Below are 26343 nucleotides of genomic sequence, written 5' to 3' on the forward strand. Positions count from 1 at the left end.
GGCACTAAGTGAGTGGGCGACTTCACCTCATCACTTCGCAGAAGACTTCCAAATTCACTGCGGCAGGCACGGCAAAATAAAAATGTGACAAACATCCTGGCTGGGAGGGGACTGAAGCCTCCGGGCTCAATCAAAGGTTCTCAATAATAGGATTCATTTAAAAAAAAAAAAAAAAAAAGACAGATGGGATTAGAAAATGTGGCAGTGAAGACTCTGGAATGAGATGAGATCACAGCACCAGCCTGCCTTTTGTGGACCTGCACAACGATTCTCCGAGCCATTCTGGCTTAGGAAACCTCACGACGAGGGGTTCAGAGAGAGGCCTCCGGTTTCCAGACACGTTAGGGGAGAGAAGGCTGAAAAGATGCATCAGATTTACAGCTGCAGTGACGAAAATATAGAAGTTTTCACCACTGTGATTCCTTCCAAGGGTGAGTAAAATCGCCCTTGACCGTTTCCTTAAGGAGGATGAGGACAGTCACGTGCTGTTTTACTATGGTTTTCCCTCAGCTCTCTGAGCTCTGACAGCTTCTCTGTGTTTGGTGGTATTTGTTGTTGTTATTGTTGTTGTCGTTGTTGTTGTTCCTGAAAAGGAGCCACGCGGATAAACATCAGTCGTTGAAACAATCCATCGAGGGGGAAATGAAGGCAGTTAAATATTCCATTTCGCTTAATTCAGTACGGCTACACAATATGCCGAATGAAAGTGACAGCGAGCCATTGTTGGAGGAAACAGAGATGAAAACGAAATTCCCAGGACAGCTAGATAGAGTCTTTCATCTTCTCCAGTGAGCAAGTGGGCTTTGAAATGAGAACCAGCTGCCTCAAAAGTCTGCTTTCTAACTGTGCTGTGAAACGTGAGGAGAAATACTTCCTGTGGTGGCCCGAAATCTAGTGAAGTGTTCAAATAATGCCCTGACCCAGATGGCCTCCACTCAGAGCCCTGGGCCACCCTCCCAAACTTAACCTGGAACTAGTGCCACCAAAAAGTCCTTGTGCTCCAAGGCAAATGGTGTCAAGTCGTGGGAAGGGCTTCGGGTGAGAGCTCAGATGACTGTAGGTGTCTGGTGACCGGACGTTCCCTTGCCCCTTCCCCAAAGCTCGCCCTCTCTCCTGCCGCCTCTGCTCTCTCCCTGTAGCCCCTGTCCTGCTGGGAGAGCCCAGGGACTCCAGCTTAGCCCTGCTCTCATTGTCAGACTTGAATGAAGGAGGCTGGTGTTTGACCCCCTGTTCAAACAATTCCTTTCTTCTTCCAGTGTCAGCCACTGACAGGGCCAGTGCTCAGCGGGGCAGGGAGAGACTCAGCCTGACCACAAAGAGACAGCCAGCGGAACATAAATTAAGCTTTAGACATCTATTGCCAGATAGAGAGAGAAAAAAGAATTAAGAGTCTGCCCACGTGCAGGCATTGGAACTCTCTCTGGAAACTCTGAAACATACTTGGAAAGTCAAGGCAGACCCTCTGACCTGGCAGTCCCCCTGACCTGGCAGTCCCCCTTCTGGATAAATAGTCTTACATGTAGATGCTCATGGTGGCATTGTATTCTAGAGGGCAAAATTGAAGAGAACCTAAATGTCCTTGAAGAGGGGAGGGAGTAAAATATGTCATCATACCATAGAATACTCCACAGCAGTTGACAGGAATGAACTAGATCTACCTGTATAGACATAGATCTCAAAGCATAATGTTCAGTGGAAAAAAAAAAAAAAGTAGGATGAAAAATTATATATGTATGATAACAATTATTTAATTTGGAAATATAAAACAATACTATATATTGTTTATAGATACATATCTAGAGAAAAGTATCAAAATATAGGCTGGAAAGACACAGATAAAATTAGTAGCCTGGGGAGGGAGGGAAGTTGAATTAGGAGAGGGTAGAAAGGGGACCTAAACTTGCCTTCTAATTTTGTATTTATTTATATGAGAAAGAAACAAAATGGAAGCAAATATGAAAATGTTAAGATGTCTGTTTTCTGTCATTGTTACTCTTTAAAAAAATTAAAAGGAGAAAAAAGTCAAAGCCGAATGGCTCTTTTTAATGAAAAATTTATTATTTTTAATAAATTGCTGTCACATTCACCTGAATAAAATCAATCAAAACAGGGCCTTTGACTCCATGCGCTTAGCATAGTGGTCGGGAGACTGACGCCACTTTTGCACTCCGTGACCTTGGGCAGGCTACTTAACCTCTCTGGACCCGAGTTCCTACTTTCATAAAAGGTAGAACTAGAACTCACCTCCCAGGGTTACTATGGGGGAAAACATGAGATATAGGTAAAATATATAAAGCATCTAAGACAGTACCTGGCACGTAGTAAGCACTGTTAAGTACGTCGCTTACAAAGCAATGACTATTTTCATTCCATATTTAAAGCAATGAGTATTTCAGTCAAAGATAAATACGTGATCCTCTGTTCCTTTCTTACCATTTTCTTTCATGGCCACCTCCTGGTGTTAAACCAAGTGTTCATTGGTACTCGTGGACATGTCACTGCTCAGGAAGTTGTTCTGTAGAAAAGGAATATTTGCAGTTTATATGAGACCGGAAATGGAAGAAGGTCACCTCTTCGTTCTCGCTGTGCCCCGTCCTGTCTTCTCCAAAGCCATTGAGCAAGGGGCTCACAGTGAGAGCAGGCAGTTCGAGCTCTCCTTACTCACTGCTTATGAAAGAGATTGGTAACTCTTCATTACAGCCCACATTCCCCAACTGCAGAGATACAGGTTGGTTTGACTGTGTCTAACAATGGTTACAGTCCTTCCTGATATGACCTTTCCCAGATGCTACTGTTTAGCCATGTTTATTCAATGTACAATGACCAGAATGTTTTCCGAGCACAAGTTCAGCCACCTGGGCAGTGTTGTCTAGCGGTCAAGAGTGTAGGCCTTGTTCTACCTTCAACTCTGCGACCCCAGCCCTCAGCATCCTCATCTATAAAGTGGAGTTCATGGAGAGTGCCTGCCTCACAGAGTTGCTATGAGGAGTGAATGAGATAAGGCAAATAAACCATCTGCCTAGAAAAGCTCAATGAGAGCTATTACTACATTTGCTATTATTGTATTGCATCCCTCTTTCTAATACACACATACATACACACACATATTGGGTTCAACCTATTAGTTATATATATGGGTTTTTTTGTTTGTGTTTTTTTAGCTTAGCCATCAAAAATATGACCACAGCAAATGTGGTGGTGTTTCTTAAGTATTTTAAAGGCACAGGGCATAGATCAAGTCTGTAACTGAGGACAAGTGTGCATTTTTACTTTCTAGAGAAAGAGACCTTTAAGGGAAAGATTTCGTAGACATAATTCACAGTAAATACAAAAGATAAAAGCTGTGGTTTTACCAAGAAGTTAAATACTAGAAGCTATTTCCTGAGGCGCACCAGAGGAGGGGTGAAGAGTACCACGGCATTCAAAATAACTCACTCGGGGATAAACAACAGTGAGGAGGGGCAGTCAGGGAACAGCAAGAGGAGACAGAGAACACCCCAGAAAGAGACATTTCAATGCTGCAGGCCCTAAACGTGATCACTTATTGCTTCCACCAGCCCTCGCCTTGCAGAGAAAGAGGAAAATCCTGATAACCACCACTACTTCCCAGAACTTACTCTTTACCGTGTGCTGGGCCAAGGGCTTTATAAAGAGTAGTTCATTTAATCCTTGCCACAGCCCTCTGAGGTAGGTGCTGAATTACAGATGAGGAAAGTGAGGCTTAGAGGGAATCAGGAATTTGCCCAAGTCACATAACTGGCAAAGGGTCAAGTTCAGATTCACACCCAAGTGAAAGGAGTGGGAAGCCCTGGCTGTTGACCAGCGCCCTGGATGACTGGTGACGTGGCTGCAGGCACCCTGCAGAAAATAACAACACAGTGCTCATCTGGTCACTAATCTGATAGGTGACAAGAAGTCATGTGAGCACTAGGCAGGGAAGTGACATGGTGAGATTTTAGTTCTGAGTAAATCCCTCTGGCAATAATGCGGATGTACGTCTTTTCCAACCAAGTAATATTTTTTAAATGCTTAGTTGATTTTTTAAGCCTTTTTATGTTTGTGGCAAAATATACATAATATAAAAGGTACCATTTCACCACTTTTTTAAGTGTATAGCGCCGTGGCGTTAAGGGCATTCACATTGTTGCGCAACCATCACCACTCTCCGTTTTCAGAACTTTTCCATCATTTCAAACAGAAACTCTGTGACATCACATAATCCCTCTCTCCCTTCCTCCTCCCAGCCCTGAGTAACCTCCACTCTACTTTCTGTCTCTACCAGTTTGACTGCTCTAGGCATCTCATGTAAATGAGCTCGTGCAGTATTTGTCCTTTTGCGTCTGGCTTATTTCACTTAGCTTAATGTCTTCGAGGTGCATCCATGTGGCAGCACGTGTCAGAATTCCATTCCTTCTTGTGGCTCAACAATATTCTATTGACTGTATAAACCATATTTTGTTTATCCGTTCATTCGTTGATGGGAACATCCGTTTCCACCTTTTGGCCATTGTAAATAACGCTGCTATGAACTTTGGTGCACTTAACCAAATAACATCTAAAACTGCAGCTGTACCCCGCTTCCTCTTCCCATTCCTTCTCTGTGCCTCTGCCCCACCCCAGGTCTGAACACTCTCAGTTTTGTGACTGTGGCTACATCAGCCCCCCAGGTGTTCTCTAAAACCAGTCCTCTATCTCTCTTTGCAGTGTCCAGTCCAGCCAGAAGAAGAGTCAAAAGCTCACAACATCTCTTGACCAAGAATGTAAGGAAATTTCAGTTTTCATCTCTTTGATTGCCTTTCATTTAAAAAGCAATGCCTGGCTTCTTCTCTCCCCTGCGCCTTATAGACAAGAAGGTTTTCCTACAGCCCATGTTGTTGCCGCTGCATTCTCTGCCCTCCACCTAAGTAAAATAATTGACAAATGTCAACCAGAGAGCACACAGCCCTGAATTAGATCCCCGCATTCTGCCGTTTTCCCCAGACTCAGAGAGTAAATCTCATTTTATATATATATTTTTTCTTATTTAAACAGAGTCCGTGATGTGGGTACAGCATCCCTCACCTAGGTGTTCTATTGTTGGCACTTGCAATGTTCCATTTTTTCTCTATTCTAAAGATCAAGACAATGAATTTGTGCAGAATACTATTCTTTTGGATTAATTTCTTGGTGCATAGGCCTCAAAGAGAAATTAACAAGTAAGAGGATAAGAATAGTTTCATCCAATCACCCAACATCAAATATTTGCAGTCTTATTGTGTGTAAGAGACACTGGGCTAACTGGGAGAAATGATAGTGATTTTTTTAAAAGTGGTTTATGCTTACAGTTTTGTCACACATGTCCAGGAATTCTGAGCAATTGACAGGCTTCCATCGATGCTTTTCCATTCACCTCCAACCTCGTCGATGCTGGCTTTCATTTTTTGTATTATCTTTTGCTACTTTAATAAGTATATGCATTACCTTAAAATTAGTTTATAGGTCTTTAGAGCCCAATGATGCTGTGAATTTCGCATTTTGCTTAGATTTCGTGATATAAAAGCTGTCAATACATCTTTCTATTTTAATATAAAAAGTTTATTTTAACTGCTACTTTTTTCCTCTTGATTATACTAGCATTTCTATTTCTGTTTTTCATAAAACACTTAGAAATTCTCTAAGTATCTCAAATTTCAAAAACCTATTCTCCATTAAAAAATAATTTTTAAGTATCCTTGGGATGAGATGGGGTTTTAGTCATTGTTGTTTTCATGTACTTTATTACTTTTTTAATATCTAGAGTAACATGTTCCCATCATAAAAATTGAAACATTACAAAGATATAAAATATAGTATCAATAAGTCCTGAGAAGCTGTAGGGCACAGAGGTTAGGTGTGAAACCTGAGAGTCAAACTGCCTGGGCTTACATCCCAGTTCTATCCATTTCTAGCTGTGTGACCTTGGGCAAGTTGCCCAACCATTCTGGTACTCTACTTCCTTAGCATTAAAATGAAAACAATAAGAGCACATGTCTCAAGAACCACTGGGAGGAGCAAACGATTGAATACATGTAAAGTGCTTAGTCAAGAGCCTGATGCATAATGAATATTCAATAAACCTTGGCATTTTTAAGTGAAAATTTCTCATATACTAACATAATTATTACACTTTATTGCATGATAACATACTATTTTGAAATTTGCTTTTTCAATGAACAGTAACTCTTGAACATCTTTACGTGCCAATTGATATATATAGATCTACCCCATTCTTTATAGAGGCTGCAAAGTATGCCATTGTGTGCATGTCCTATATTTTTTTACTCAAACCAAATCTGAAGTTTTCCTAGATTAATTATTTAACCAAATTATCAGTAAATGGGGTTCTCCATTTTCTACTAAAACAATCCCACCAGAAATATTCTCAAACATATTTTTTATGCTCTTACGACAAATGTTTTTGAGGATAAATTTATAGGCATGAACGTTCTAGACTATCAAATCAACACGTTGTACTCCTTAAACTTACACAACATTATATGTCAATTATGTCTCATTTAAAAAAAAGGAAATGCTCAAAGGGTATGAACATTGGAAGAATTATAGAACGATTGCCAAATTCTTAGCAACCGTGTTATAAAAGTACCTTTACCAGAACACCTGAGCCAATACTGTTTGGTAGCAATGCTGTTAGTCTTTGACAGTCTAATAGGTGAAAACATCTTATTGTTTCAATTTGCATTTCTTTATTAATACCATTCTTCATCTTTTCATAGACTATTTTTTTTTCACTACGGCTTCCTCTCTCATCTTTTGCTCATTATTTCCGCCAGTTGTATGTCTTTTTTAAATAACTTTTGAAGATATTTTATATATTAAGAAAGAAAAGGGCTTTTAACGGATAGAAAATTTCTTTGGTGTAAAGCAAAAGGTTCTTATCTTTCTTGTGGTCTCTAAAAATGTAAGCCCACGATGTAAACGAAAAGTGCTCCTGACTTTTTAAGGAGCCGTGGGTGTTGTCAAAAAGGAAAGGGAAGCAGCTGTTTGTAGGTAATTTAGAGTTTAAGTGTCGCAACAAACCTTTCAGTCAAGGGTTTGAGTTTGGCATTACTCGGGATTTGAAGGAGCCATAAATCATTCACGGCTCAAGGACGATCCCTTGGGAATTCGGAATATTTTGTTCTCAAGCAAGTTCTTGCCTTGAGTTTCTAACCTTAAACAACGTTCCTGTCTGGATCGCCCTTCCTACCAATATCAACTGCTTTTCTAAGGACCAAACAGGGTTACGGTAACTTTTAAAATGGAAACTAAATCGCTCTACTTTCTAGAAGTTAAATTGGGTTCTAGGAAAGAAAGTTCTCACGGTACTCAGAACCTAAACAGAAGAGATAACTCTCTATGGTGGAGACGAAGACACATGAGCATGAGATACACAAAGCCACCAAAACATGGGCACAGCCTCCTGGAATATCCCCTGGACTTCAGCCGGGCACCATAGGTAGAACCACACTCTCAGGATTCCCGGGAGTAGAAATATTTGAGAAAGGCTGCTATGTGTGTGGTTTATGAATTCCCCTCTCTAAAATATTTTTACTCAGAGGGAAAAAAATGACTCAAGTATATAAGTACAAATATAAATGGCTTTTGATTAGGAAAAAAAAAAGTCAGGGTCTTGCCTTCAAATATGCAATCTTCCTCCAGGTGAGACGGCTTCATAATGCCCTCTGGCCTTTGAGCTCTCCTCTGAATTTCTGATTTCCCCTCACAGCCTGACTCATCCTTTGCTTGTACAACTCAGCCTCCGCCATATAGAACATTCAAATTAGAGAAGACAGGAAAGGTCACTTTGTCCACCTAAGATGAGGAAAGAGACTCCCGAAGAAGAAAGGATTGGCTCTGATTTCTTGTTTCCCATCCAGCTGGCTCTTGGCTTCCCTTTCAGTTCCCGAGAAAATGATTCATACTTCGCAACTGCTCCAATGTACCAATGTTTCTGACTTTCTTTGTCCTGAAATTCTCATTTGTGCTATCCTCACCCCTTGGGCTACCATGTGGATGTCAGGTCCCTTCCTTTACAGATATTTCTCTCCTCTCTAAACCATCCTTAGTGTTGGTTAGTTTCTTCTCTCTCTGGATTTCTCTTAAGTTCCTTTTTTTTTTTTTTTTCTGAACCTGGGGCCCAGCCACATACTCTCTCTTCTCTAGACTTGTTTTTCTCTCCTTGGATTCTTAGGCAATTTTATTGACATCCTGATCAACCTGACGCCACCAACATTATAAGACTAGCTCAAAGGAATGAATTTACACAAATGTGTGCATCAGTTAGGACTGCCCATACAGCAGAGTCCCTGCCACTGTGATTGATAGCCCCTTCAGAAGGGGCCGCCATTAGGAACGATCGAGAAATAAGATTGCAAATGTCACATTCTCCCCAGATTTCAACCTTGCAGAGGAGGGATTTGTCTGGTGATCTGCTCATTTTTCAAAATGCACTGAGCAATCAATTCCACTTGAAATTCTTATCTGGATGTAGGCACTTCTGTAGGTGTGACACAGTTCTCGTCCTGGCTCTGCCCATTATATAGCCCTGTGACTTTGAAGACACACAGATGCTCTTGGCCTCAGTTTCCTTATGTTTTAAATTAGGGAGTTGGACTAGAACATTGCTATGGATTCCATCAGCCCCGAATTATAATGATTCTCCATCACCTAAGTCTCACCTGTCTTTCTAACTCCCCGTTAATAGATCCCACCCCTGCTGCCGGTTCCCCATCTTACCCGCGTACTCAGGATGCTAAAGAGCCTGCTCTCAGAACAGCTTGTTCTAAGACCAGCAGCAGCAGCAAGCCTAGACTGTGTCCTACAGACCACAAGATAAACCAGGCTGTCAGGAGGCTTTTAGGTCACCATGACCAATCACTCAGCGGTCTGTTTCCAGGCGTGGGCTGGATGCACTGGCCTGGAGCCCTTTCAGAACTTCCATTAGTGTAGGAAATGAAAACCCGTTATAAGGCCAGCTACAAAAGGGAAATCTTCTGAGCTGGGCTCCTCTCCTCTTTCCTTTCCTGCTATTAGCATCCTTTTGGGGGATTGAAGAAGAAACCCTGAAGAGGCACTTGGCCCTAAGTCATATCCTGGGAGGGGACCAGCCTCATCTCCACCCCCAGGAAACCTCCTGCATTCAGGGAAGGGCTGAGCAGCTAGTTACCGCCTCTCCGCCCTCTCCCTCTCCACTTCCTTCGCCCAGCCCGCAGTGAGGAGAGCCGGTTGCAGAGGCAGCATTTCTTGTTCCAGAAAGGAAACATTTGCTTCGCTTTCAGAGGGGGAAATGCAGGGTTTCCCCCATGGATTCCTCAGGTTTTCACATCCTGCTGTACTTTCTCCTTCTACAAAGTGAGTCTGAAAACATGCCAGTCCTCGCTCCTCCTCCAGAGGAATGCTGGGAGAATGAAAATAAAACCAGAAATACCCGTGGCAGAGTCAACAGCAAAGAGCCCTACAAGTGTCACATAATGAAGCTTGGGTCTTTCCTGCTCAACCTGCACAGTCAGGTTTGCGGGGAGGGCCCAGAGGTCAAACAGTGCATGTGTCAGGGCAATGCGGCTTCAAACTACCATTAACCCGGGAAATCTCAGGGCTCCAGGTGACACCATGGAGTGCGCAGTGCTCAAGGGAAGGGAAGGCTATGGCCGTGCCACCTTGAACACGCCTGATCCCGTCTGATGTCGGAAGCTAAGCAGGGTCGGCCTGGTTAGTACTTGGATGGGAGACCACATAGGAAGACCAGGTGCTATAGGTGTAAAAAATGAAAAAAATAAGGGATTGTAAACTGACAAGTTCCTTGCAATCTGTGAGGTCAACCAAGGGTCGCCTCACCTAAAAATAAATAAATAAAAAATAAATAAATAAAGGGGAGGAAAGGAGGGGAGCGGAGTGGAGGTGTGTGCAGAGTGTTGAGTGTGGACCACCCACTGCAGTGCCTCCCAGCCCCGCAGTGAGCTGGCATGGAGTGGAGGGTGCAGCCCCACACCTGAGCACCTGAGCAGAAACGCCACCTTCTGCAGTGCCCAGAGGTGAAGGGGGACTCATCCTAATTGCTCTCGAATTATCAGCTTTCTTCAAAGGCACAGAATGATAAATGCAGACCCCGAAATGGATATGGGAAGAGTTAATTTCCTATCCCAGATAAGACCAAAGTTGAGATATGTGAATTTTCTAAGCCAGGTCCCACTGGTGGTAAACTGAGGCAGAGAGTGACAGTTCCCCTTATTTTCCTCTCGAGAGACATGAACCACTCTCAGATGCTGTAGATAAATATGCAGCATGAAGAAAAGAGCAAACCGTGCTTCTCAAATCTCTGCTAACGACGGGCATTTACCCTGCCCTGACGTAGCAAGGCAGACGAGGACATCCCCTTTCTACACGACCGCAAAGTGTCAAAGCCAGGGTCAAACTCAGGGCTGCCTGGACCCAAATGAGTTACCTTCACTGACAATCTGATAGGAGGGGGAAAAGAAGGTTATTGTTTTAATTTACACGTGTTTAATTAAAATATTGTTCAGCATCTTTTCATGTTTATTGCCTACTTGTATTTTTTATTGTCAATTGCCAGATCGTAATTTTTGCCCTGCTTTTCTATTTTTTCCTCTTCATTTTTATATTTTATTACTTATTATTTTTATTAAATTTATTGGAGTGATATTGGTTATTAAAATTATATAGGTTTCAAGTGTACAATTCAATATGTCATATGTATATTGATTGCATTGCGTGTTCACCACCGAAAGTTAAATTTCCTTGTCACCTTACATTTGACCCCCTTTACCCTTATCTGCCTTCTCCCCTAAGTTTTATATACCTAGAGATAATTCCCCATTATAAGTAAAAAATGTTATATTGAGCCATATTCTAGTGTTTAGGTTTTGAGGGATTTTTTTGGTATTTATGTTGGTATGAGAAGTATAGACAAGGATCCATTTGCCCCAGGAGCCTGACATTTATTCCGACAATATTAATTAAAGATTCAATTTTTCTCTACTCAATTAAAGTTTCACCTTATTGTGATATTTTAAAATCCAGAGATTTTGCTTCATCTCCTCCAAAGTAATACAATCGTTATATGCAGACAGCTGAGGGGGATCTGTAGGGCTGAGATGGGTCCACCTCACTCATGGGGCATCCCGTGCCCAGGGCCTGGCACAGAACACCCCCTCACAGATTGTCCACGGAAGGACGGAACAAGCAACCAAGCGAATGCGTAAATGCAAACCTCAGAGAAGCTTCCAAGCCATGAAGAAATTCAGAATGAATGACCCAGTGTCCTGGATAAGTATAAAAATATGCAGGATATGAGCCAAAAACTGCTAAGATTCACTTCATCACTCCCAGTATTAAGATAAAATACAGTGCTATTTGTCTCAAGTTTTGTATTTATTTCAATTATAATTTGTATTTATTATAATTTTTAAGGCCCATTTTGGTGGACCCTGACAAAGGGGTATTCCCCCTTCCCGGCCTTCCTAAACTACCCACTCGGCAGGTGATCCTTCCTGAAAACACCTTAGCATTTAGCTCAGTGCTGGTTCACCAGGACTGCCCCTTACGGAGCCATACAGGATATTCATCTCTCAGCTCTGCCTGACACAGGCATTCTGCAAGGTGGAGGAAATGGGAGCATTCTACAGTCCTGCCAGCAGCTTCTTTTTTAAAACAAATCTGGGAATGAGTTGGGCCCCAGTCCTCTCCCTAGCTCTTCCCTCTGCTAGCCCCCTCAAAAAGCTTTTCTCTGTATGAACAAGGGCGTCCACTTAGCTGCAAAGCCCCTAAGACCTGAATTTCTAGGACCATCCTCATTTCAAATAGCCTGTCCTGTTGTCAAACCATGTCAGGCCAGGGTGCAGGTGACTAGCCCCAATTTGGGGTTTGATGGCCCAGGATGCTGACTCTGTGACGGGATTGCTGGTGAGGAACCGTCATTGTCCTGTACCATGGCACCACTGGACAATCTAAAGTTCAATAAAACAGTTAACTGTTTCTGGCCATATCCAAGTTTTCTCTCTGCCCCTAGCATTCCCTGGAGCATGGATGGCTCCAAAATGTCCTTGTCAGCAAAGCTGCAGTCCTGGCCTGGATGGGGGATCCCTAGATCCAGGGAGGGGAACAAGCTGACTGTCCCTCCTCCTCCCGGCAGGTGGTGATCGAGTCGGACCTCTACTCACCCCGGCCCCTGGAGCTGCTGCCACACCGCAGTGACCGCCGAGCCAGCGAGGGCCGCAGATCAAGCAGGCTCCAGAGCTCATGGCAACAAGGACCCCACGCTGCTAAGAACCCCTCCAGACCGGGTATGCACCTGCTGGCTCGTGTTTCCTGTACCTCCCTGAAGGACAATGACACACTTAGAGCAGCAGCTGCAGTGTCTGAGTGTGGGCTTGTGTTTTGTCTGACTGCGTCACAGTCCTCCCTGGCAACCTTGGTCACGCCAGGTGAGCGGAGCACCTGTGGTATGGGGTTTAAGCTTTTCCCCAATACCCACTCTACCCTCTCCGAACACACCTACTCTTGGGCCTAACCTACAGCAGCTGCACATAACACCTTCTACCTATAATACACTTGCTTCTGGGTGTAATAAACAAGGATGCTTTCATCTACCATCCTTGCTCCATAGGAAGCCCTGCTGGATTCAGGAGTAGATAAAAATCATTAAGCTCTGGGGCAGAGAAAACCAGTGTGGGCATGACTCATGAAGCAGAAAAAACCTACATTATTTATTTTACAGGCAGTGTGTATGTGTGCTTATACAGGCTCTTCATAAACTGCCATCTTAAATTTGAATGACTTGGGCTATTTCAACAAGCTATAAAAAAGGATTTGGGGACAAATTTGTTTCCAAAGCTGGAAACAGTATAATCTTACCTTACACACTATTTTTAAAAATGGCTTCCACCTTACACTTTTCAACGGGCTTCTTCAGCTAGCCCACTAAAGTCTGAGATGGTATTTTGCCTTTAATTACTGGTTATTTCTGTTATTCCCACAGCCTAAAATTATTCAAATTTTAACTCCAAAAATACACAAGAAAAAGTCTAGGATGTCTTTCTCAAAGCTTTTGTCAACAATTTTTTATGTTACCAGAACTGAAATAAGACTCCACTGAGTATGTCCCTTCCTCCATGCATCTTTCCTCCTTCCCAGATGCTAGACCGGATCTCTGAGGTTCCTTTGATCACTAATGCCCTGGTCCTGTTTTGATGATTCTACATGTAAGAATGCATAAATCAAGCCATATTCACCAGTTAAGTGATTACATATACACATATGTATGGAGAGTGAAAGCATTAGGAAAACCACAATCTGCCTTGCAAATTAAGAGGAGATAAATTTTTCTGTGTCTATATATAGGTGGGTGGGTGGGTCTATGTGTGTGCAGAAAGAGAAAAAGAGTGTTTGTCTTCGCTACAAAATCATAACGTGAATTTAGAGCCCTGTTTCTCAAATTGTAAAGTGCAAAAGAATCACCTGAGAATCTTGTTCTTATGCAGATACTAATTCAGTAAAACTGACTAGGACCCCAGATTTTGTTTCTAATAACCTTCCAGATGCTGCTGATGATGTTGGTCTGAGGACAACAAATCAATCGGCAAAGATTTAGAGATAATCTAATGCATAGTCTCAGCTTGGGATCCTCAGAGCAATAGAATCACCTGGGAACTTGCTGGAAAGGCAAATTTTGGGTCCCACATGAGACCTTAAATTAGAAATTCTGGGGTGCGGCCCAGCAATCTGTATTTTAACAAGCCCCCAAGTTGATTCTAATGCCTATTGAAGGTAGAGAACCGCTGATCTGCTTCACCCACCGCCTGCCAATTTGCAGGAGAGGAAACTGAAACCATGGAAACCGTGTGACCTACCCAAGGTCGCACTACTCATTAGCAGCAGAGCTGAGATTAAATCTCGGATCTCCCGATTTCCTAGCCACTGTCTCTCCCCATCACCCCCAGAGAATAGTGTCTCCCCATCTGTCTCGTTTTAGGGGCCACTCGCCTCCCTTTCTAGAAGCTTGTGGAAGCTTGGACTGCCCAAGTCAGTCTTTTATTCTCAAAGAGGAGAACAGTAATTTATGAAATGGAGAGAATCTGCCCAACATGTGACAGTCAGCTCGTGCAGGAGATGTGCTAGTCAGGTTTAGGGGAAAAAAAAAAACAAAACGATTGAGCTGGGCATTGATTCAACCATCAGCTCCCTGACTCTGATTCCAGAGGGGGCGGGAGAGAGGAAGGGTTTCTGAGTGCTCTTCACAGGAAGGGCTTGGCACCAGCTTTAGGCATCAAAGACTTCCATCTTCCGGTCGGAAGGACGTGATGTGTGTCTCCAGGGATCTCAGATCCGGGGACTGGTTTCTTTTCTGAGCTACAGGAGAAGGCTCTTGGATGCTATAGCCTTCTCCCGTGGGAGAAAGAGTCTCTGAAGAATCTTGGAATTTGCAGGGACAAGCTGAGAAACTCTCTCAGCACAAGGCCTTGAGCAGGTGGCCTTCAGGTGCCTGGAAAAGGACACACCTCCTGGGCTTGGGACGTGCATAGCAACCCTGAGCTGCTGTGTAATTCTGGGACTTGTCCCTTATATCCTGTTTCCCTGGACCTTCACTGATACTGTTCTCTCTGCAGACCGCCCTCCCTGTGTCTCTCCTCCCAGACTGGGTCAGGGGGTTCCCGGGGTCAAGTTTGCAAGACCAAAGAGGGCAGTCTGCCATTCCCTGATCATCTTCACCTGGCTTCATCGTAATTGTTTTGGATCTCTAAAGCTTCCATTTCCTCATCTAGAAAGTGGGGACTGTTATGATACCTACCTGTTAGGGTTGTGGTGAAGATTAAATCAGACAATGTGTATGTGTTTTACATTCAGCACAGGGCCTGACCCAGTAATACTCAAAGGTATGAGCTGCTGTCATTCCTTATGCCAGAACACCATACATTATGGTTTGATCTGGGTAGTCTTGGAACTTCATTTTATTGGCATTGAGATGTTCTCCTGGTGGTGGGGGTGTTTTATTTCTACATACCGTAGTGTGATAGGTGGGGCTCATCCTGGAACATCTGTCCCAGGAGAGGACATTATGAAAAGCCAACTTTTCCCTGCCTGTTGCCAGCTCCCTCAGCTCAACACCTGGATTCTCAGAAGCTGCAGGCTTTGGAGTACAAATTAATCAGAAGTACGTCGGGCCTCAGGAATAAAGGCATAGGAAGAAGGTTCTCACATACCTCTCAGGCAGCCAGTGCCTCAGGACTCTGAGAGGCTCCGTTCCTTTCGCATTGTGATGCTGTGTTTCCCACCACAGGCAGGACTTCTCCGCTCATTTTCAAAGAGGGGTGTCCAGGAGCAGCAGGGTAAATCATTGATCCGAGCCATAAACACTTAACTCCCGATAACCTCTTGTGATCTGGAGCCTTAGGAAGGAAGGAGGAGCTGAGGGCACATTCTCTGGGTACCTACTGTGCGCAGACACAGCACTACACGCTTCCACGCACGTGGTCTTACCAGACCTCGGTTCTGGACCCCTGGAAGAGCCAGGGGTGCAGGTGACCACTTGGCGGTTGCCCCATTGCCTGACCCCACTGCCTGATTTTTCTGCTTGGAACAAAGTCATTAGGAATTCTTTGCTCGTGATTGATTAGCTCATGAGATAATTGATACAGAACCGGGGTAAGGCAGAACGCGGAGTCCCGCTGAGCGATGTCTCCTCCGTTTGCCCTTGCAGTGGGAATTGCTGAATCCAAATCATCAAATCTGTGTGGGAATCGAGCCTATGGAAAGTCTTTGGTAAGTAAAGTAAGCCTGGTAAGTCGTATCTGTTGTGCTTTAAACTTTTTGCCCTGTCTGTGCCATGACAGGAGACTATGTCCTTTGTTCCAGGCCCCAGGCTCTTTGCTTCCACAGTCCATCAGCTTGCGGGCATCCGGTGGAAACGCCTCACTCCAGGGGCAACTTTGGGGGAGGGGAAGAGATGTCAGGATATTAAGCACCATGAAAACACAAAACGCCAGCCATCTCAGAGTGGGCACCTCAGGGGGCATCTGCTCCAGCTCAGGTTCTCCGAAAGCCGACTCTGAGATCTGGGGTGTCGGGTATGAGATATGCATTAGGGATCAACACCTGTGACAGAAGGGCGGCGGGTGTGGGCGCTGCCATGCAGGCCCCACCCTTCTCGGGGGGACCCCTGGGCCAACAGTTGCCCATCTGGTTGTCCTGAGTTGGGCCCCAACAGCCAAGCCTTTACGTTTCCTCCTCACTCCATCGTGGCGAGCAGGCTGCCCCTGGGCAGGGGGCCCTCTGCCCAGACCTACCTGAGGGAGCTGAGAACCATCTGCCGCCTGCCTCCCCACAGTCCAGCAGCTTGTTCCTCCCTGAAGGGGGATCAGGTGATGCATGTCGGGGTCTAGCGCAGCATCACCCTGAAAAAAATACATCTCCTGCATCTCCTTCCGGGTGTGAATGTGTGCACCCCCTGGTTAGCACCCTGGGGGAGGGGGCGCGGCTGGAGGCAAAGTTGGCTCAGGCACCTGGACTCTGCCAGCGTCAGCCCTCGAGACTCGCAGATAGTGCCGTGTGAGCCCTGGGAGAGCCCCAGGAGGCTCGTGCCAGCCCCTCGTCCCGATGAAACAAACTCGACAGAGATGTAAGCGATTTGCCCCTGGTCTGAGCAGGAAATCTAACCCAAGTATCTCATCTGGGCCATCCCTCGTCCTAGGAAAACCACACGAAGGGCGGGGATTGGGACAAAGTGTTTTGTCAGAAGCCCTCGTCCCAACCTAGTACCCAGCGGAAACTGAGGATGGCTGGGCACAGAGGGAAGGTGTCAGGCTGTGCAGCTCAAACAGCTGCCCTCAGCTGAGCCCAAGGAAGACTGAGGCCACAGGGAAGAGGGGAGTCACACGAGGATGGCTGGGCGCAGAGGGAAGGTGTCAGGCTGTGCAGCTCAAACAGGAAGACTGAGGCCACAGGGAAGAGGGGAGTCACAGCCTTGGGTCACCTGCCCACAGGCCGGGCACTGGGTTCAGACAGTGACCCCGGCAGAGAGATGGCTGCAGCGGGGAGGCCATAGCAAGTTGGGATGGGATAATCATAATACAGAGGACAAAGAGGCATTAAAATGACTGGCACTTTCCTCTGGGCCTGAGACAGTGGAGCTGGGGTCCCGCAGCTCATCGGAGGCTGGAGAGCTAAATCTGATTCAACACTGAATTGCCCTGGGGGACATTAGACTAAGGACAGTGAGGAAGAAGGAGGGGTGAGGGGGTGTATGTTCTCCCAGCTGCTGGCATGATGGGGAGGGAGAACTCCCAAGAGGCCACAAGGTGGCACAGTAACTCTGCCCACAACCTCTGGTCAGCTCAGCAGAGAAGCGGGAGGTGAATCACGGTGTCCTTGACCTGGAATTTCCTAGCAATTCCAGGAACTTGGTGACCGTAAGCCTTCGTGGGCCTTGGGGTGGAGGCACGAAGCACAGCGTCTGTCCACTGACTGAGCCCAGGCCAGGCCCTCAGTTACCTTTCACTCCAGTGCATGTTTCTTGAGCACTCACCGCCTCCTTCACCCGAGTGGAGGAGGGCCACCAAAGGGCTTAAGCCCCAGGCCCCCCACACACCATGCTACCTTTCTGGGGACTAGGAAACTGGACAAGCACGTGGAACGAGTAAGGAGCCATAAAAAGAGAATCGATGGGATGCTAAAGCTTGTCACTTAGGTACGCAGTCCAGTGGGGATGTGAGGACAGAGAGAAATCAACTTGGGCCACTAAACTGAGGGAAGGCTTCCTGGAGGAAGTGGCCTTGAAGGACAGGCAGAGATGAGGGTCGATCCAGAGAGCGAAGGACAAGCCGAGTGAAGACAAGACGGGCATGAGCATTAGAGAAGGCAGGGCCAGCCCTGCCAGGAAGGCTTCTGCTGGCGCCCGTGGGGGAGAACGGAGGGCGGAGCTGCACAGGTAGGGTGAAAGCTTACCTGTCCTGACGAACGGGAAGAGCAGGCTGCAGAGTTGGCCTCAATCTGCAGATGGGAGATCCTGAGCATCCAGGAGGGGCCTGGGGGGTGTGGTGGGTCTGTTGGGAATCAAGGAGGCCCCGGGTGACCGGCCCCGGAGGCAGCAGCAGAGGAAATGGAGGGCATGTAACCTAGTATTCCAAAGCAAGAATCTGCAGGATTTGACAACAAAGGAGACACGGGCAAGGGGGCTTTGGGGACGGTTCTCAGGGAAGATCGAGTTGCTCTCTCTCAAGTTTCTTTAGGTCGATGGTTCTGGAAGTGGAGTCCCAGGACTAGCTGTGCCTAGGGACGTGTTAGAAATGCACATTCTCAGGCCCACATCAGAACTACTGACAGCACCAGGGCGGGCTCAGCAGTGTTAACAAGCCCTCTGGGGGGCCCGATGCCGGCCAGAGTGTGAGGACTGCTCTCGCCCTCGCTTGGTGGTGGTTCGATTTCGCCATCGGCCTTTCACATGGCCCCAGTCAGGGCCAGAGTGGGGTCCATGGCTACATTCTCACACCGTCTTCCCCGTCCATTCAACCCAGATCCCTCCGGTGGCTCGGATCTCGGTGAAAGCCCCCGCCGCTGTCCTGGAGGCTGCGGCCACAGGCTCAGAGAACAGAGCTGTTCTGACGAGGGGGTAAGTGCTGTGCCTCCCAGCCCGGCTGCCTGCAGGGCTCCCCACCTGCCAGGGTCCTGCTGCGGAAGAGTAACAGGTGGCCTGGGTGACAGACTCTCCGGATGCTAACGCAACATCCATGCCAGCTGCAAATTGCCTCTTAAAGAGGGCAATAATCCTGGGTCTCTGCAGTGCTTCAACTGCTTCCCTACGATTAAGCTGCAGTGTTTTTGATGGTTTCCACTTCATTAACGCCACTCTTTAGACTTGGGGAAGTGTCATTTGGAGGATTTTTGGTTAATTAGATAAATGTAATCACAGGCCATATTCAGAGCTTCCCGTAGCCCAGCTGGGGTCAGACATGCCTCCTGAATTAGGTTCAGGGTCCTTGCCCAGAGGTAAAGAAGTACATAAGATACGAAGTTTTCAAACCCAATCCATCACCCCCGTGTTGCTGTTACCTCTGATTCAGAGCCGGCAGCTGGGGTGGCAGGAGCAGGTAATCCCCGAGCAGCCCTCCGGGCAGGCGGGGGTCTCAGTTCGCCATGTCCATTATGGCCTCGCCACCATCTTCCACATTGCGGGTGGCGGACAAGTGTGGTTCTGCTTGCTTGCCCGGCACTGCCACTGCCTTGCAGTGACTTCAGGCAAGTTATTCAGACCTCTGCATCCTCACTTATTATTATTATTATTATTATTATTATTATTATTATTATTATTTTAATGGGAATAGTAGTATCCCTGTTGAGGGGTACTGTGAGAATTAAATGAGCTAATGTATGAAGAAACCATTTGCCATCATTTTTCAAGAAACGTACAATCCAGCTGGGAAGCTAGAAAGACACAGACTTGGAAACATATCGAATGTGCACATATGAGGGGCCATGGGCTAAAATACCAACCCAAGTGGTCCACACCTTGAAAGCTCTGGGAGTCCAAGGAGGAACGGACCAATGCGAAGCCCTTCTAGATTAAAAAAAAGCCATTTAGAAAGTTATAAAAACCAAGTCACTCAATGTATTGGGACCTAATTGGAGAAAAGTAAGAACATCGTTTTGGATTGTACTAAGTTCTAATAGCGCATTATTCTGAGCGGCAATAGCTGTTGCACATTGCAGGAAAACTGACTATGCATCAGCAGGGGCTAGCCTTTCCCATCCACATAGCTGCTTTGCAAAGGATTTTAAATGGCTGCTTTCTCTCTAAGCTCAGACATTCTCATTTCAATTGGTTCCTGGACCTTGGCTGTTAAAATTTTCTTTCACCTAAGGGGAGAAAGTGAGGAGAAAAATGAATGTTGATTGAGGCCTACAATGTGCCAGATGCTTTATTATCTCATTTTCCTCCTCACAAAAGCCCCACGAGTTAGATGAAATTATTCCCATTTTGCATATGAGGAAGCTGAGGCTGGTTGAGGCTAAGTCACTTGCCTAAGGTCACACAGTAAGTGGGGAGCAGGAGTCAACCCCAGGGCTCATGCCTTTTCGATAGCCAGTGCTTGGGGACATCTGCCCTTTCCAGCAAGATTGTTTGTGTAGAGGCGGGAGGGGTGGGTAAGTGGAACTTAAGACAAGAATAGAACTTGAGGTTCATGAACCAGTGTGCCCAGTGCCACCTCCTTCACTCACCCCCTGGGGGAGTCATTCCTGCATGGGTTCCAACAGTGACCCTGCCTCCTGGTCACAGGCCATGTGAGCAGAAGGAGCACGAGGGCACTAGCTCAGTGAAGTGACTGCCCTTCCTCCACACCTCTGGCTTTTCCCTAGATCCAGACATCTCAAGAAGATGACTGAAGAGTATCCAACGCTTCCCCAGGGAGCAGAAGCCTCCCTACCACTGACAGGAAGTGCTTCCTGTGGTGTCCCCAGCATCCTCCGGAAAATGTGGACAAGGCACAAGAAGAAGTCTGAATACGTGGGAGCTACCAACAGTGCCTTTGAGGCCGACTAAAGGTGACCCTCTCCAGGTGCCCTGTGTTGGCCAAAGTTCACTGCGTGAGGGGAGAAAACTGGATTGGAATGGAGCCACACTTACCTCTGCTTGTAGCTGGTCCAAACACATCATCCTCCCTTTCTAACCAATCGCCCCAGCTTAAGACGCAGGAAAAGAACTTCCCTTGAAAGCAAAAGAAAATTGTTACTTCTTAGATACACTAAAGCCAATAGTCTGAAAGTGACTTTGGGAGGCCCTAAGTTTATATGCCTATCTTTAAGCAAAACCATACTGAAATCGAATTTTCCCAACCCATTTCAAAGACCTCCAAGAAAAGAAGCGGTGAGTCATGCTAACGTATATGAAAAGAAGAGCGTGTTGAGACACTCATAAACACAATGGCTCTTACTCTGCCTGTTACCACATTTATTTCATCTTGACAAGGTGCGATTCTTAATGACAAAGCACTACATGTTTACTCAGTAGTTCAAATATCGTCAGGATGGGCTTTGATGATCATTTGGCATGATTGCATGAATTCTCTATTCTTTTGTGTGCAGCTTTTCTATAGAAAACATGCTTAAAAAGTAAATGTTGAATGCTAATGTTTTCCGGAATGGTATAGTCTAGTGGAATTAATGATACCTTGCTCTGGTACCATGATTTTAACTTTTGAAAGTGTTTTCCCCTTTGTTATCCTTTATCTTCACAAAATCCCTATTACAGAAAGCATAATGGTTCCCAGTCTACAGATGAGGAAGCCATGGCCTGGAGCAGTTGTGTGACTGGATACCAGACAGTGGAACTAGACACCAGGTCCTCAGCTTCTCCACCAGACTCCCTGCTTTGCTTGCTCTAGCAGCTGATTTGAGGAAGGTTTTGAGTGGTAGGAGTATGTCTCTGGGGGCAATCTTTGAAGGGAAGAATTTGACAAAGTTGGAACAAGTAAGCGATTTGATGTACTTAATGAAATATGTTATCATGCATTCGGTTGAACTGAAGAAATTGCCATGTTTGCAGGTCAAAAACAATTGGTTATCGATTTCATATAGTTCAACCTAATATGTAATATTATGGTTTCCTTTAATAGAAATGTCATCATCAGTTCCACTGTCAATATCAGCAGCCTTAAAACGAAAATATGGTCATGACAGCTATCGTTCATTAAATGTGTCCTGTGTGCCAGGCATGATACTGCGCATTTTACACACATTGTCCCAGTCTCTCTAACAACTCTGAGATAAGTCCTCGCCTTACTAGACACCAGTTTAAAGTAGTCAAATGATTAGACCAAAGGCACTTAATCATGTGGGTAACAGGCTTCAATGCCTGTGTGGTATCTACTCCTTCACACAGAACGGTTCAGAATATAGAGAAGGACTAAGGTTAATAAATCATTTGGATCTCAAATACTAACCCCAGCTGATTGGAAGAGGCTGCCTGGAGTTCTGTGTGGCAATGGAATCTGAGATAAAGGATTATAGTGAGCAGTTAGTCATGTCCGCCACAGGTGGAGGGGCTCGGCAGCATAAGCCTTGTGTGTTGTCATCTGTGGCCTCAACTCTGCCTTCAGAAGGCTTGTTTTCTAATTCAGAAGCTTAAATTAATCCAAGTCACTTAACAAAATCTGACGCTCTGTGGTGAAATTTAATGTAAGACTAGTGGGGAATTACCACGTCTTGGTATGAAGAAGAATTTGGCCACATTATTGGTGAGTCTCAGACTCATGCTATTTATATGCTACTGCTCTGTGGCCACATGTTGCTGTTTGCTGAGCTGTTTCCATGTCTCTAGGTAAACTATAAGAAACATAGGGGTATAAGAGGCCTTGGTTTCTGGGCTTTCACTTTGCTGATTTCTGCTCTTCAACCATTGTTTTAGATTCTGCACTCAGTCCTTGCATGTACAATTTGGAGATTTGGATTTCAAGTGCTCTTTCAATAAGATTCTAGTTTCAAGAGACAGTCTCATAGTCCTTTACCTGGTATATATAATGGAGCCTGGAACAAAGTTAGGGAGCAAACAGGTGATTCATGCTGGATCTACCAATCAGAGTATCCCAAGACTATTTATTTTAACTTATTTAACTGATAAATTACATAACTATTTGTACATGGCAGCTGGAAATTTCTGTAGGGTGGAACTAATTTATTCTTAATTTGTATATATCATGATGAAGTGTTTGCCTTGTATAGAACACTTTCAGTGGCCAATTCAAATAAAGTATGCTTTGTTTGTGACATTAATAAACCACCACAAGAGTGTGCCTGAGGCTCCCTCATTGAATAAAAGAGAAGATTTTCACAAAGAGAGAGAATAAATGAGTCTGGACCTCTTGCTCCTTTACCTAAATGAAAAAGACTGTGAGAAAGAACCCAGCTTATTCTTTTCATCCTAAGGCCATATCTGATTTTGATATTACAAGCCCAGCAGTCAATGCCAGGGCCATTTCTGAGGAGGCCCAGCCTGTCCTGGCCTGTCCTGACCTGTCCTCTCTGGGCTCACCCCCCTCCCTGCTGATGCTGACCCCTCGGTCCCCACCTCAAACCCTAGGGGGCCTAGTGGCCATCCCAGCCTGCTGGCCTCTCACCCCGAGATGGAGGACGAGGTAGCGTTTCTCTTCTGTGCCCACCTCATCGTCAGCCTCACTGGAGACTGACCCTGTGACTCATGTCACAGCCACTTGCAGAAGGATGCCGGGGCCGTCCGAGACTGCCAAAGCCCAGAGTCTTCTACTGCCAGAGACAACAGGGTTTCCAGGACATTTAGGGTCATAAAATTGCCTCTGTCAGGACCAAGTCCAGTCAAATATTTCGGTTCTTACTTGGGCTCTCTCTATGGCAGTCCTCCCCACCCACCCCATACTTGGGTTGCCTTTAGGGAAGGCAGATGGGCAGTGGGTAGGAAAAGCAGCAGCAGCCAGAGCCGAATTTCAAAAGGAATCACGTGACATGCTGACTCTAAATTGGCAGAGATGGAGGGACAAGCAAGGAAAAACACAGACGAAAAGATGACTCTCCTAAGATTTAGAATTGCATTTAGTTTTTGATTTCTTCTAAGAATGTCAACCTCTGTTGAGAGGTATTTGGTGAATGCATTGCCATGGGGCCCGGGGAGAGAGAGAGATCATCCTATAGACAAGGCCATGTGCCTAGAAAAAAAAATTAGGGAGGGGCTCACTTTGGACCTGGGACAAGACTCACCTATTAATATCCTTTGTTGAGAGGGAGACTGTAGGTTGGGAAAAGGCGTGTGCTGCCAGAGAGTGGCAACAGAGGGGACCTGACATGTGACATGCCCACGGACAGGGCAGCTGGGCCTATGACAACCTGGTTTCTAGCCCCTGTTGAGGGCTGTAAAGGAGCCAAGTAGAGAGGCTCTGACTTTCCCACACCCTCAATCCAGGAGACCTCACGAGTGCCAAGCCATGGGCTGGCCCCTTGGAGCCCAGGTTGCCATGAGGCTAAATCCCCTACCCCGGGAGCAAGCAGCCAAGCCTTTGCCTATTGGCCTCGAGGGGCCTGTGCTTCTCCAGGAAGGACAGGTATCTGGATACTGCCCAGCCCCAAACAGGGAGAGGTACCTAGTGCTGGGCAAGTGCTGACCAATGCTCCATCCACAGGAGAGCACACTGAGTTTCCTAGTCTTTGACCACCTGGGCCCCAGGTGCTCTCCAGGGAGACATCACCCAACTTTTGCTCACATCAGACTCCACAGAGCTCAGCCTGGCAATTGTGGGAGGCAAGAGTATGGGGGCGACATCAGGAGTTATGAATCCCTGATGAACAAGACACAGCTATTTCTAACGTGCTACATCTAGTGCTCCCAGTGTGATCACGTTCTCTGGGTGACAACATTCAGTCATGGGGCAAGAGGCAAAGCAAACAATGGAAATGGTTTCTTTGTTTCACTCAGGACCGGTCTTGCCCACAGCGTGTGCTCCCACACATGCATGCACGCCTTTCCTTTCTGTTCCTTTCCCCCTTTCCACATCCTGCTCCTGGACCTCTGGTGTCCTCTGCCCACCCAGGGCTTCCACCTTCAAAGACCCCCTGCATCTTGACTACCCCATGATCTGAACTTCCACGGCTGCTGGAAAATGCTCACTGGCTGTAAGAGCTCGAGAAGCGTTGATTATAGAGACTCCATTTTCTTACTAGTTGAAAAGAAAATGTAATCTCTTCCTTCAAATGTTCTAGAAAAGATTAAATGAAATAATTGATGTTAATATGTAACTGGTATGCACTGGTAAGGTGTGTGTGTGTGTGTGTGTGTGTGTGTGTGTGAAAATGTCACAGCACTTCCATGCTGACTGGTGATGCCAATGCCCAGCCCTCCCCTGGGACTCTCACAGACCTCTCCACTGGTTAGCAGCTGTGGGCAGTGCCTGGCTCTCTGGAAGGGTAAGGGCTCTAGCTACATGCTCAGCACCGAAATTATTTGCCCAGGCTACGCCAGTTCTTAAAAATGTGTATGTTCCTCCTGGAGACAATACATTTGGCTGTACCTGTCTCGTAAGCTGCGGCATAGACCACAGAATTGTAAGGCGGGCTAAGGTATGGTGGGTTAACCATCTAAACTGTTATCGGCCATCTATATCCTAGAGTAGGTGAACGAGGGAATAGAGAAGAGATTTTCTTAGAGACCAGGAAGTAAGATGAAAGGAGGGGGTCAAACTCTGAGGGAAGGGTTAGAAAGGGCCCCAAATGGGGAAGCAAATTCAGGCTACTTTCTCCACTTTGTCTAGGGTCCTGCTTATCGCTCCCCCTGCCAGCATTTTAAATGCCATGAGGCTAAATCCCTAGAAGCAACCATCCACCATGAAGAAGAAAGGAAATGGCCACCATATGTGGTCCTGCAGAGTCCCACTCACCAGTTCCACACACCACAGACACCTGGACGTGTAGGGTGGTGAGGATGAGCATCAGACTCAAGGCAAGAAGCCTGGTTCTCAGACTGGACCCCACACTGACTTGCAGTATGTCTGTGTGTGTGTGTGCACCTATGTGTGTGTGCCTATGTAGTGTGTGCCTTTATCAGTCAAGCTGCTTGAGTTTCTTTGAACTTCCATTGTCCCTTATCTGTGAAACATGGATTAAATTACCTGCTTGCAGACCTCTCAGGTTGATCAAAAATCCAAATAGAGCTGGTGCATAAAAGGGCTTTATAAATTGCGAATCGCTTTTCTAACATATGGTGTTATGATAATCCACTTCATTCAGAAAGAAGCAGAGCTGAGAGTGGGGAGAAGTGACTCAGAAAGCTCAAGACAGGAAGGAGGGCTGAAGAGCTAGTCAGGGACCGAAAATAGCATCGTTCTCAGAGCCTGCGGCCAGATTCCCCGGGCCAGGCCCACCAGCAGCTGGCAGACAGGGCTCCAGGCTGGCGGGACTCCAGGCTACCTGTGCCCCTCACCCAGCTGCCGACCAGGTCATTGCATCCAACGGCCCTGGCTCACAGACAGGAAGTAGAGGGCAGTGACCATTCTTGGACTTCACTGTGAATTCAAACGGCTCTCTCTTTCCAGGCAGGAGCTGCCTGCTTGCTGCCAAATGCTGCCTTGGCCTCTTGCCTACATTCCCTACCAGCAAAATTAGCCCTCAGATGAAACCTACAAAGCGCGCTGGCCCAGGAGACCATAGGCCCTGCCACATGCTCCAGCCCCGAGGAGGGAAGCTGGCCCTTTTGTTCTGAAGCAGGTAACAGACACCTGTACCCACAGATCTATAGACTGAAGAACTACTGAGGGACTGGAGTCTGGAGGTAAGCTGGCCTGCTGGGCGTAGCTAGGCAGG

At 46.2% G+C, this 26343-nt stretch overlaps 1 protein-coding gene and 1 pseudogene across 1 annotated transcript; both read left to right on the top strand.

Moving 5' to 3' along the window:
• Positions 1 to 364: 364 nt before the first annotated feature.
• Positions 365 to 21138, top strand: VXN (vexin). Its single transcript, XM_006924009.2, has 6 exons — positions 365 to 431; positions 4705 to 4760; positions 12167 to 12317; positions 15731 to 15792; positions 18543 to 18637; positions 20383 to 21138. Exons 1-6 carry the CDS (start codon positions 365 to 367, stop codon positions 20564 to 20566), a joined length of 615 nt encoding a protein of 204 aa, XP_006924071.1. The 3' UTR covers positions 20567 to 21138.
• LOC112472650 lies at positions 9658 to 9775 on the top strand (annotated as a pseudogene).
• Positions 21139 to 26343: the final 5205 nt, after the last annotated feature.

The sequence above is a fragment of the Pteropus alecto genome, unplaced genomic scaffold, assembly GCF_000325575.1.
Source record: "Pteropus alecto unplaced genomic scaffold, ASM32557v1 scaffold87, whole genome shotgun sequence".
Taxonomy (NCBI): Eukaryota; Metazoa; Chordata; class Mammalia; order Chiroptera; family Pteropodidae; genus Pteropus; species Pteropus alecto.